Source organism: Aphidius gifuensis, linkage group LG6 (genome assembly GCF_014905175.1).
Source record: "Aphidius gifuensis isolate YNYX2018 linkage group LG6, ASM1490517v1, whole genome shotgun sequence".
NCBI classification, from domain to species: domain Eukaryota; kingdom Metazoa; phylum Arthropoda; class Insecta; order Hymenoptera; family Braconidae; genus Aphidius; species Aphidius gifuensis.
The window spans coordinates 282574-297109 of record NC_057793.1 but is presented as its reverse complement, the minus strand read 5'-3'; the positions used below and the strand labels follow the sequence as shown (position 1 = coordinate 297109).

Genomic DNA, 14536 nt, shown 5'->3' with positions numbered 1-14536 from the left:
TTTTTAATCGATGATAATAATAATAATGAATATTTTGATTAGATATGAAAAAAGAGAATGTCTTTTAAAATAAGATACTAATTTATTTTTAGATTTTGTATTTTTTTTTTTTCGTATTTTTAAACAATATAATTCCAAGAAAATAATAAAATAATATCGATATCAATATTGTGTGTATTTTCGCTTATCAACCAGCAAACACAATAGCACTCAATTATCAATTCTCCTAATGATAAAAATAAGCAAAAAAAAAAAAAATATATTTGAAAAACCTTTTGTAAAAAAATAAAATAAAAATTATTATTGATACCAATTAGTCGGAATAAATAGCTTTTATATCTTAATTTAAATCAAGCTGTAATTTAATTTGTTTTTTTCTCTATGCGGTATTCTTTATAATAAATTTATATCAATAATTTTAATATCAAAGTAAACGATCTGAGAAGATAATGTGTGTTACCTTGCTGGACTTGAGTCAATTCACCTGTGTTATCTTTCAGTTTGTGGTGAGACATCGATCAACCACCGCGTCTTTGATCGAAAAAAAATGAAAAATAAATAAACAACAACAACAACGAAATATTGTGTGAAATATAATTTTAAAAAACTTGAGAGAATATTGATAGCATAATTGAGCTAGTTGAATAATTAAATTACTAGGGTTTTTATTTATTTTTTTTATCTTGATAATGGTGTCATTGCCAATAATTAAAACACGTAAATATTCATTGATGGTACCGAGCATTGACAGGTGTCCAGAATATGTTGGTAAAGTGAGAAAATATTCTTTGGTTCCATATTTGGATCGTTGTCCAGAATATCATGGAACATACAAGGTCAGTTGGGTCTAATCATTAATTTGATTATTCAACATGTATTATCATCAATGAATCATCATCATCATCATCAACAACAGATATCCTATCTCATTTTGTAAATTTAAAAAACACAAAATTATTAAATGGCAATTTGTTTTTGTATTTTATATTTATTCACACACACAAACACACTCACTAAATTTGTTTGGTTAATTTTACGTTTTTTTAATATTTTTTTCATCATCATGGTGTTGAGAAAACGAGTTGATAATCACTGAGGGACTTGTTATTATACCCTACAATAATTCATGCTATCGCCTGGAGCAAAAAACCAGACAAACAAAAAAAAAAAAATGAAGAAACGAAAAAACAAAAATCATGAAATAAAAATATATTTTTTAGTAATTATATTTTTATCTTTTTATTTGAATTTATTTATTTTATTTTTTGTTCGTTATATTTGTCAATAATTGTGATATTTGATGATGATTTTTTGATATATAATTTGAGAGAGAATGAGATGATGATGATGATCATTATGATGTTGCTGTTTCTTGTTATTCTTGTTTTTTTTTTTTATTATTTTTGTTTCGCGTGGTCAAAGCCGGGTCCAGGGTTCTCAACTTGATCTCATCATTTAAAAATATTTTATAAAATTTATTTATTGAATATTTTAGTTGTATTATAAACTGTCATGATTCATCAATGATTATTTAATTTTTATTGTAATTCACAAGTCACCATAACTTTTAAAATTTTCTAAATTTACAAAATTGCGTGACACACATGTCATGAATTAATGGCTATTATTTTTATTAAATTGATTCAACAGGAAATTACATTTATGATAAATAAATAAATAAATTGATAACAGATATTTTATGTATGACAATTTTCAATGATTTTCAATGATCAACGAAGATAAGACAACGTTAAATAATAATCGTCTTTCACAGAAAGATAATAATTATCTAAATTTAAATTAAAAAAAAATATATACTTATAAAAGTGATAAATATTATTTAAACTATTTAATGGTCAATAGATTTTTCCATGTTAAATCATAAAATAATTATCAAGTTGTTTGATTAACATGAAATAATATTTAATTCTTTGCAAAAATAAAATATGAATGGCATGGTCATTGGTCAGTGACACTCGTTGAATATTTTTCACGTTTCGTAGTAGTAATATGTCGATAGTAAATACCAAGAAGATGTATATGATACTTGAAAGAATGAAATAAAAAAAAAAAAAAAAATATTGAATTGATCAGGGACAAAACTATAATATGAAATGTGACCTCAACAGCAATTATATACTTGTATATTTTTACGTCATGATTTGTACGTTTGTAGTAATAACAAATTGATTTATTTATTTATTTTATTTTCAGGAACTTGGATCACAACCTTTGCCGACAATTGTCACTGAAGATACTGATCAAAATGGACAAAAATCAGATGATCAAGGTCACAGACCACGAGCTGGTAAGTTTAAAAAAAATCAAATAAATAAATAATAATAGTAATTTTATTTTGAAATAAAAAAATAATAATGATAAATTTTAAAGGTACATGGGGTTCACATTCACGGCCTATTAAAAAATCATCTGGTAGTGCACCTGGTTCTGGTAAAACAACACCATTACCACATCAATCATCAGATCCAATATCAAATTCTTCAAGTTCAATGAAAATACTTGGTAGAAAAAAATCAGGAACACGTTCAAATTCAAATAGTAGAAGTAATAGTCGTAGTAATAGTATAGAAAGACGTAAAAGTGGTGATGATACGGCTAGTCCAACAAGAAAAAATGCATTATTTGATGCATTTAGACCAAGAAGTAAATCAGATGCTAGTAAAACAAGAAAACCCAGTATTATTGCTAATATTAAAAGTACTGTACAGGTAACATAATTTATTATTATTATTATTAATATTTATTTATAATATCAATATATAAATAATAATAATAACGACATAATATTTATTTTAGTTATTGCACAGAGGATCACATGGTAGTTCAACGTCTGATGTTAGTACAGATAATAATAATAAAACAAATAAAGATCACAAAGATCATAAAGATCATAAAGATCATAAAGAAAAGGATCACAAGGATAATAAATCAAATAAAGATACATGGAACAGACCAAGATCTGGTTCTGAAAGTAGTAGAAATCCAGTTAGTAAAGTTATGGATCTTATTAGACATCGTAGTCATAGTGCACTTAATTCAGATGATAAAAAAAAATCGGTAAGTTGATTACTATTTAATTATAAATATTAAAATACTGTTGGTTATTTAATGTTATTTATTGTTGGCAGAGAAGATTCCATTTTATTACTATTTTTAATTTTTAAAAAATAATAACAACACAAGTTTATGTAATTTTTGTTTTTAAAATCGAAATACTTTTAATGATGTCTATTGAATTTATTAAGAATTTTTTTTTAATTTCGAGGTCATTAGGTGACTAGTCTTGCGATTTATTTAATTTTAATTTTCATTATCAGACAAAATTTTTAATTTATTTTTGATGTAAATTTATTTTTCGAATTTTTTTACAATTTGTTTTGCCGGCAACGAGCTAGAGCTGATAACAATTGTATTTTTTTAGTAGATAATCAACAAATTAAAAGTCATTGAATAATTAAAAAAAAAGAGGTAACGCATATTTTTTTTTAATTTTAATTTTTTTGAGAGTAGTAGGAGAGACATGCGGACTCTATATCTCACATATGTTTTTTTTTTTTCAAGTCAGTTACTCATTGAGCTTCGCAGACAAAGCTTGTTTTTTTTTGTTTTTTTTTTTTTTTCAAGTTATTTATTTATTTTTTTTCCTTCAACGATAGCGGTTTATTTTTTTGCTCATTTATTCATGTATTTTTATTTATTGATTCCTTTGTGAAGTAGTAATTGATGGATATATATTTTTTTATTTTTTCAAGTGACCTTGTATGAAATGTTTATAATTTCTCGCGTGGATATGTGACAATTGCGTGTGTAATATTATATCACGAGTTTTCAAAACCGTAACGTACACGATTTTTCAAGATTTAAATGAAAAAAAATTTATAATTTCATTGTTTATTTTTTTATCATAATAATTTTAATTCTGTACTCTGGAAATATTGAACGCTTATTTTTTTTCAATACGTGTAATTTTATAAATTAGCATTTTATTTTTATATTCAATTTTTTATCTGTTTGTCAAACGTCTTTGTAACTTATTTTTAACTTTTTTTATTTATTATTATTTTGTCTTGCAAATTTTTTATTTCATGTCATCTGGGGTTACCAACAATGTCATATTTGCAATTAAAATTCAACCTAGTTGTTTGTTCAAAAGACGCACACTCTGCTATTAATTTCATTTTATTTTTATTTTTTTTCACAAATAAATATTACAATTTATTTGCTGCTGTAGGTTTTAGGGTTGTTGTTGTTTTTATTTTTAATTTGCAAATTTATTTGATAGCCAGTTTATTGAATCAATTGGATAATTAGATTATAATTTAAATGGCCACTTGTTGACAATTTTTACAATAGCTTTATACTAGTTTTTAATATTCTTAATCAGTTTATAAATATTTTTTTTTTTTGAATCAAGTGTTTCACATCTGTTTCATGTGTTTATTTTATTTATTTTTTTTCATTTTTTGTACTAATTAAATTGTCACCTTTATTATTAGTAAATTATATTTTTTATAAACAGATTATATTTATTTTTTATTTTTTAACTTTCAACGTGACGCTTTCATAAATCACGTCGTTAAAATTTTATACATACACTATCATTTTTGCAAAGTCAATTCGATATTTACCCATTTTTTTTTTTATTTTTTTTTGAATAAATATCAGCTATATACTCGGCTATTAAATTAACAAATTGTTTGAATATTTATTTTTACATTTTTTCAAATAGATAAGACTGAGCAAAAAAAAAAAAAAAATAAAGAAAATAAAAAACGTGTGTTTACTGTGCTGCATCGGGTGATTTTAGTAGTTAAAAAAAATAAAAATAAAGACGATTAATTAATAAATAATAAATATTCACAATGTCATCGTATTTTCGTTGGATTAAAAGTGGCAAAAAAGATGACTACCTTGGAGCTAAACCTCGAAGCCGATCTTTGGATTCGAAAAGCCTCGAAAAATCTGGTATTCGTTTGATCATGCAAAATGTAAATATTTATTTATCAAAAAAAAAAGACTCATCATTGTCATCAATAATTAATTAAAAATGGAATTTATATTCTGCCAATGATGATTAATCTATTGCAATATTTTTTTCAAATAATATTCCACGAAAAATAATTTTAAAAAACCACTTGTTTACATTTTTAATATAAAATTTTTTATCATTTCAGAGAGCAGCATCTCAGCATCAAAATCAACAATCAACACAGGGTAAGTCATCATCATTTTTAATTACACTCAACACGCAATGTGACACATGTAAATTTATTTTTATCCAAACAATGATTTTTTTAAATGATAAAATACATATTTACATTGTGCTGAGATTTTTTTTTTTCATTAAATTATCTTTTTTCAAATTTTTAAATGCCTTTATTATCCGTCTCAGTTGATAAAAAATTATTTTCTTTACCGATAATAATATTATTAAATGCTTCAAAATAAAACCATGTGATTGCGCTTATCGCGGTGATGCCTCCCTCTCTTCTTGCAATTTTAAAACATTATTATTTCTCTTCCATGTGAGAGAGTGGATTTTGTATTTTGTATGACTATTCGTTCATCGCACCTGCGTATTTTAACAACAACAAACAGACGCTCTTTTAATATTAAACCTCGTGGACATTGTCGGCGTCAATTATCCATACCGGCTTATTAAAATATAACATTATTTAAATGACAGTTTAATTTGACAATGTGTAAATACTAAATCGTGTTTGACAATCAAAAAATGTGACATTTAAATGACAAAAAAAAAAATAAAAAAATATACACTAGTGCTCCAAAATATCTCCAGCTTAAAAAAACAATAATTAATTAATAATAATAGTAATAAATAATTGACAAATTAGTGTCATTTATTGATGTATTATTTTTTGATTATTAATTTAATTTTAGGCATGTGTGTTGTGATTTTTTTTGCAAAAATAAATTATCGAAGGGCGTTGTGTTTTGATGACAAAGAAAGGGTCGTGATGTGCGCATAAAATGTTGAATTTTGGCCTGCATACAGCACAGTATATTGCATAGTGTATATTTATATATTTTTGTAGAAATACATACATCAAGTTTCATTGGTTTGTGTTGTACATGGACCAATTGGCTTTGAGCGTCGCGTAAATATTGCGCCATCGTGCGCGCTCATCTCTCATCGTACGTTTTTTTTTTTTGATTTGATTTTTTTTTTTTTCCTAATTTTTGTCACTCTCGTGTGATCTCTGGTGGTGTTTAAGTTTACAAGACACAATTAATAAAATATATTACTTTTTATATTTTAAATTATGTCTATCATTAATCAACAATATCAAAAAGATTATTTTTTTTTTTTTTTGTGATTATTTGTGATAAAGTTTAAAAAAATACTCCAAAATTCATTTATGATGATACTTTGATATAATATTTATTGTGACACTGTTTTATAATTAAATATGAGTGTTAAATTTGATGAAAATTATTTTAATTATTATTTTTTGGTAATGATTTAACGACGCCATAGAAAATCAGTCTACAGTAATTAAATATGTATTTGAATACTGCCAAATAATTATTTCTATAATTATTAATATTTAATGACACATTGTTGACAATTTTATTCAAGCAATAACAAGCAATATAATATTGTAATTTTAATATAAAAAACAAGCGAATATAAATGACAAATTTAAAAAATTAATCTAGTGTTGAAATAAAAAAAAAATTAATAAATAATCCAACACTGGGTCATTCACTTTGATTTAAAAAAAAAATAAACTAACAAGGTATTTACAATTTATTCAAGTAAAAATATTAATTAATAATTTTTTAAATAATCACTGCTGGATTTTCATGTATTCCCAATATAATATTAATGTCTGTTTAAAAATTATAAATTACTCATATTTTTTTCATGAATAATTTTTAATTAAATTAATTGTTGTTGTTGTTGTTGTTGTTGTTGCAACAATCAAGTGGCATTAATTAAAACATTACATATTTTTTTCTATATATTTTAAAATAAATATAATAGTACATCTGTGTGTCGAATGTCGATGGACTAAACACTTGACAACATGATACTTTTACAGCCTCATTTTAATTTTTACCTGATAAACCGGTTAAACATCTTTTTCATAATCGCATTTTAGATATTTGATTTGATAAATTTTACTCTCTATTTAAATAAACAGCTGACTCTTTAAAAATTTAATTTAAAAACAAAAAAAAAGCCACGACATTGTCTTTAAATTAAAATAGACATTCTTTTTTTTAATTTATTCAAATTATAATCATTCGATAAATATTTAATCATATTTAAAATTTTTTTTTTCAACAAACATTTCAACACTTTTACTATTAATAAAAATAAAAAAAAGAAAAAATAGTTTGATTAAGAATAATTAATTAAATATACCGTGTAGTCTCTAAATTAGAAATCATGTTTTATTTATTTTTTTTTGAATTATTGTTTTTGTTATCCTGTTTACATTGATATATTTGTTGTTGTTTTAATTTTTTTTTTTTTTTAACATTAGATAATCCTCAATAGTGTGCATTGCAATTTTTTAAATAATAATAATCCAAACACTTTGGCATTTGATCTTTTTCAATAAACTGCTAGTCAGTATATTTTATGTATTTTTTTTCTTTTTTTTTTTTTCAAGCAAGATAATTATCAATAATACTATATATAGTCCAATTAATTTTTTTATCATCTTATTTTGCTCCAACAAGTGTGTCAGTCATGTGTGACCTTGATCATACAAAAATTATTGTTTTGACATTTTATTTTAATTATTTTATATTTTTCTTTTTATCAAAGCGATTTTATTATTTTTTCGTTGTAATTTTTTTTTTATATTATCAGCAAATATTGCTACGAGTCAATTTCACAATTTTCAAGGTCAATCTATAAAATGTTTCCCAAAAAAAAAAAAAAAAAACGATTATATACATGTTTTTTTCTTTATCGAAAAAAAAAATATATTATCATTTATTTTTGAGATTAAAATAAATTAGAAAAAAAAATAAAATAAATTCTAACGTTATCTGGGTTTTTTTTATAAATAAAAATAGATTTTTTTTTTTTATTTAAATAAATAGCTGTTGATTATTTTTTTCTAAAATTAATTTTATAAATGCACTTTGTATATTTGAATAAATATCATGAATATTAACATTGAATATTAAAATTTTCCTTTATTTTTTTGTTGTTTTTCACAAAGCTAGAAAATAAAGAAAAAAAAAAAATATCTATCAATGAAATTGTTGAATAAATTGTTGTTATTTAGTCTAAAGAATAAAATTTATTACAGTAATAATTTAATTGTTTATTTGGCAAAAAAAATGAAAATATTATTTGGCATTTCTTTCAAAGCAACACTGCACTTCAAAATAATTTAATATAAATAATTTTTTGAAAAAATATACATAAACAATAGCTTAATTAATAAATAAATTGAATTTTATTTTTTTATAATCTTGCATCATCAATCAACAATTGTAAACAAGTAGTTACTCACTCGTGTGGTTTACCACTGCAAAAACATCAACTCAAGATGATCATAAAAAAATAAAAAAACATCATCATGGCTTTTTAAATTGTTAATAATAAAACATGTAAAATCATTTATCTATTTATCTATTTATCAAAAAAAAAAAAAAAAAAACAAGCCTTGTATATTTTTTTTATAAATTTCTTTTTAAAATGTAAAAAATATTTTGCAGAAAATTGCATCCGGTAAAATATTTACAAGCAAGATAACTGTCCTTGGTATATCGATGATGATTTTTATTATTTATTTAATAATTTTATTTCTCATATTTTCAAATAATAATTATTATTATTATTTTTATTCATTCATAATTTTATTTTACAAATAATATTTATACAATAATTTATTTCCATTATCACAGCAGTTGTATATTTACTGATGTATATTTTTTATCATTAAGATTATATATTTTCAAACTAAAAAAAATGATGCATTTAATGTTATAATTATTTACAGCTGTTGTAATTATCATCATAAATTTGTCTCTAAATTTATGACCTGAATTAAACACTGAACATTTTTATTTTTATAATTTATGCTAAAATTAAAAGAAAATATTTTTCATTAGAAATATGGATTTTTTGAATTTTTAAAAATAATAATTATTCGTATTTCCTGTTGTTATCGTATAGCATTGTGTCTTTGAGAAGAAGACAGTCAGTCGCATTTGTTTTTTAATGATAAGCTGATATTTTGATTTTTTTTTTTTTTTTATTTATTTCATTTTGAGTATTTAAATAGTCGTATGTTTGAATTTAACTTCACATAGTTTAATGCTCGTTTCAAGTGTAAGTCGTTCTATCGTTCAAGTGAAATTTATTTATTACAATTTTAAATCACAAGTGTTTTATATATTTGTGTGTGAAAAATAATTATCATTATTTTTTATCATTTAATATAAAATTACATTAGAATCATTTTGTTCTTTGAATGCTGACTGGTTCAATGAATTCTCATAAAACTATTTATTCTTCATCTCAAAAATAATAAGTATATCAAATTATCATAAATAGAAATTCAATTATACATTCATTCGACATTATTCGAAATAATAATAAATTAAAAAATCATTCTTACTCAACGATGATGATGATGATAAATATCATTATTTTTTTATTGACATTGAAAAGTCTAGCAAAAAAATAATAAAAAATACGTATAATTTATTGATAAATTTAATGATCACTTCTACAACTAGATGAGATCATTGACTATTGTTACTTTGAGTGTTATTGTCGTATTGACTCTCTAGGACTATTGACGACTGCAAAAAATAAAAATAATAAACATACAATTATTGTTGACTGACATCAACAATGTTGCACTAACAATAGATTCAATGAAAAATAGTATATATCGAGACTGTTAATTATTGCTAAAGAAATAAAATAAAATAAAAAAATAAAAATGTAGCTGATGATCAAATTCAACCAGAATAATTTAAATGCAACAAAAAAAAATGTCGTCTGTGTAGGTAGTTGATCAATAAATTTAACACATTTTTTATTTATTTTATCTAAACAAATATTAACATAAAATGATGCATTGCCAAAATAGTTTTTTATATTTAGCATTTTATATATCCATCAGAAAAATAGAAAAAAATATTCCCATTGGATCTTGTTTTTACCTTTTTGCTATTGCTTTTTTTATTTATTATTATTATTATTTCAACTGACCTAGAAACGTGGGAATTGGGTTATCATTGCTCTTGATTTTAATTGAAAAAAAAAAAAAAAAAATCAAAGCTCTAGTATCTCGAGTGAGCATCATGTATGAGTTTAAGTAAAAATAAATTTATTTTTAAATTTTTTATTCGTCGGATTTTGTAGTTTAGGGCTGTACATATTTTATAAAGAAAAATAGTAATAATAATTTTTGAATCTTATCATTAAATTGATTTTTATTAAGTAGAACATGTTGTCATTTAATTTCAGGGGCTTGATATATATTAACGTCACTAAGAAAAAAATGTAAATTGACAGAAAAATCATCACGTCATTATTGAAACGTGTGGGAATTTTGAGACCCTTGACCTTGATTGACCATGAAAATGCATAAAAATTTGAGAGAATTTAATTCAGTGATGCAAAATTATATTATATCCGGTAATTTATTTTATCAAATAAATTTAATTCGGTGTATATTTATATATGCAAATATAATTTTATTGTTAAAATGCGGTCGAGGTTATTGAATATACATAGCTAGAAGTGTATGAAAAAAATCTGATGATCAACTGACACGTTGAAAAATTATTCAATGACAATGTCATGTTTGTACTTGTTTCAATTGTTTTTATTTTTTTTTTTTTAAATTCATTTCCATTATTAAGAAAAAGACAATATATACTTATTTTTTTAAACAACTTTTATAGAATTTTTATTTTCTTTTACATGATAAATCATAAATATTAATGATCTCTCTCATTGACACTCCAAAATCCAGCAGTGAATTATTTTTAAAAAATATCAAACGAAAAATAAAAAAAAGAAAATTTATTTCAGATTTTTCAACAAACTATCAATAGTTGTAAAAAAAAAAATATCATATCAATATGCAGGGACTGACAAATTTATTTAACAGTGATTCTAAAAATATCCAGGATCACAACAAATACTCATCAAATGTCAAAAAAATAAGTTTCAATGATGATCCAAAATTACTTCATGAAATTCTGGGTAATCATCAACGACCACACAATGAAGGAAAATTATATTTGAATGACAGATATCCATCACGAGGTTCAGTTAGTTCAACCTACTCATATGCATCATCAGCATCATGTGCATCAAGTCACGGTTCAAATTCATCAAACTATGGATCTGGTAGTCATATACCTCATCATTCTGTTTATCATACAATTCATGGATCAAATTATTCCCATCAAAATCATCATCATCATCATCATCAGCAGCAGCAACAGCATCATTATCGTCGAGGAGGAGATGCAAGTCCAAATTCTCAAAGTCCAACTGGTGAATCTGACAAGTACCATCAACATCAACATCATCATCATCACCATCATCATAACAGTATTCAAGAAACTATTCGACAATTTGCAAGAAGACTTGGACACATACGTCGACAATCAGAGTGTCAAGATAAACCAAATAAAAAAGAAGAAGAATTTCGTAACAGAAGCCAAAGTCTTGATGGTAATTCTCGACTTACAGGTCACAGATTTGATGCTGACTGTGAAACTACATATAAAATTTATGAAAGCATACTTAAGCAAGGTAAAATTGTTTAATTAAAAAGAAAATAAATGATGTAATTATTTTTTTTTTGTGATAAATGATAATACATGTGATAGTAGTACCACATGTTTCCTGACTTGGTTATTTTATTGGCAATAATAATTTATGTGACGTTTTTTCAAACCGGCATATATGACGATTGCGCAACTAGTTTTTTATATGCCGACAATATTCATCATCCACATCATCATCGTCATACTGTATATTCATTTAAAACCGGAAAATTAAATTTAGGATAATTTGTATTGACATTTATACGTCAGTATTTTTAATACATTCAAGTTTATTTTTAATTTAAATTTCTTGTATATAATTTTAAATTTATTCAATTTTAATTTTAATATTTAAATACTTTTTTGATGTATATCAAATTAAATTATAATTCAATCAATTAAATATTTTATTTTTAAATTTAAAGAGAAGAAAAAAAATTAATAATTTTCAGCTTTAATTTTAGCTGGAAAATATTTTAAAATTTAGAGATTCTTTTTTGTTACTTGGATCAATATCCCACAGTTGTTGTATGCTATATTATTTTTGTCAATTTGTAGTTGTACTTAAAAAAATGAAAAAAAAAAAAAAAATTCTCGCAAGTGCAATGGTAGTTTTAAAAAAACTGTGGGGCTTCAAAGTCCAACTTGAATGCACACTACAATAGGCCATTAATTTGTGCAACTATAAAATTGACCTTATTTAAATTAATTCATATTTTTTTACATGGATTTATTTATAAAAATGATGATAAAAAATTTTATGATTGTAAATTGTACATGTGTGTGTGTGTTTATAATATCAATTAATTTTGATTTTTATTATCATCAATTTTATTTAAAAAAAGTTTTTAATTTTTTTAATCTAAAATTTTTAAACAAATGAATTTTCATAATTTTATTTACATTTTCTTTTTTTTTTTTTTTTAAAGAGAAATTATCAAGATGATAAATGGCAATACGTGCGTTGTATTTTATTTGATATATATTTTGTAACTCTAGAACAACACAATAAATATGAGATTAGTCAACACATTAATTTTTTGATAACGAATATATATTTTGAGTCAACAGAACGTTAAACACCTTGTCATTAGCTACTGTTTTGTTTGTTTTAATATTTTATTTAAATACAATACATTGGTTATATAAAACGCTTTAATTATTATTATTTTTAGTGACAAGTTTTCTATCAATCTGAATTTACTTGGTGCAGAATGTTTGCTGGCTGGCATGATAGACTTGTTGATAAAAATATTTTATAAATTTTAATTTATTGCCAATTTTGTGTGTTCTGGTTTTTTAAAAATACATTGCTCTTATTTTATGTATTTGATAAATTTATATGTATCAAGAATCAAACAAAACGTGCGAGATAAAAATAAACTCGTCAATATTTTTTTTTATTATTCAAATTTACTTTGAGAAATTATATGAAATGTAAAACATAAAAACTCAGCACAATGTAAAATGATATTATTGTTAGCAAGATGATGATGACCTTGATGTTGAATTATTAATTTTGATATTTTTATAGGTGCAATTAGACGTGGTTCACTTGATCCAGTGCAAAGAAGGCTTTCACTTGGACCACCAGCAATACCTCACAGAGCTTCTGATGCTTGTCTAGATCCAGTTCATGCTGCAATTTTATTTAGAGATGCCAGAGGGGTAAGCTTTTATTTTATTTATATTTTTTAATTCAATTTTTCCAAGGCATTTATCAAGCTCTTGCCAAGAATGCAAATGAGCTTGCAATAAACTCATGTCGTACGTGACTTTATGCACGTGCACCATTATCATGAATTTTAAATTCACAATTACCAACACAATTATTTATTGATAAATCAATATTCATTTAATTTATTTTGTGAGATTAAACATTGTCGGTTTGTGTCAATGTTGATGTCCTTGATTGTTCATCATCGAATTGATTATTCTTTCATCAATGATCATTTATAATTAATTAACAATTAGTGCAGTAAACTATTTTTCATTTGTTGAAAAACTTGTTGCCTATTTTATCAACTGTTAAATCCAACTCTACAAAATGATAAAATAGAAATCTTTTACTCTATTGACAATATATAATTCAAATATTATTTTTTAAAAAATAATAAAATTCAGCATGCTATATTCTACTGAGAGAGAAATTAATCTTGAATTAATAAATACTTGATAAAGAAAAAATTGAATAACCTTGATGTTATAATTTTTTTTTTTTTTCTACATTTGGATAATAAAAGAAAATTTATTATACTCCCACTTTCTTTGCTCTCTCGTACATAAATGACGTAGTTGCATGGCTGCACAAAAAAACTAAAAAAGCTTTAAGAAGAAAAATAATCTGGGCTGTTGCATTTCCCGTGATGCAATCGATCGTGTCTTGCGCAAAGCTTTTTGTCTATGTCAAGGCCAAATGTACTACACACATTGAGCTGACTGACGCAAATGATGTTGACAATTTCAAATTAATTATCTTCAAAAATTCAATAAAATATTCAAGTATCAAATTATTGCTGGAATAAATATCAATAACATGTTGTTTGTCTTCATTCTTTAATTCAAATAAAAGTAAAAGTAATGCTGCATTGTTTAAATAATAAAAAATAAAATAATTATTTGACTTGAGAGTTTCATTGATAAGCTCTGGGATAAATTCTCTCTCTCTTATCCCCCTGCCAGTTGAGATGATTGATCAGCCCAATAACAAGATACACAATAAACAACT

At 23.6% G+C, this 14536-nt stretch overlaps 1 protein-coding gene across 2 annotated transcripts in view; it reads left to right on the top strand.

The window, feature by feature from the left end:
- LOC122858596 (dentin sialophosphoprotein) overlaps positions 1 to 14536 on the top strand; it is a 32692-nt gene that overhangs the window by 9173 nt on the left and 8983 nt on the right. For both annotated transcript variants that reach the window (XM_044161571.1, XM_044161572.1), the window contains exons 4-8: positions 2215 to 2308; positions 2392 to 2729; positions 2818 to 3078; positions 5196 to 5235; positions 13343 to 13476. In XM_044161571.1, coding sequence (XP_044017506.1) covers positions 2215 to 2308; positions 2392 to 2729; positions 2818 to 3078; positions 5196 to 5235; positions 13343 to 13476 — 867 coding nt within the window. The remainder of the gene's footprint in view (positions 1 to 2214; positions 2309 to 2391; positions 2730 to 2817; positions 3079 to 5195; positions 5236 to 13342; positions 13477 to 14536) is intronic.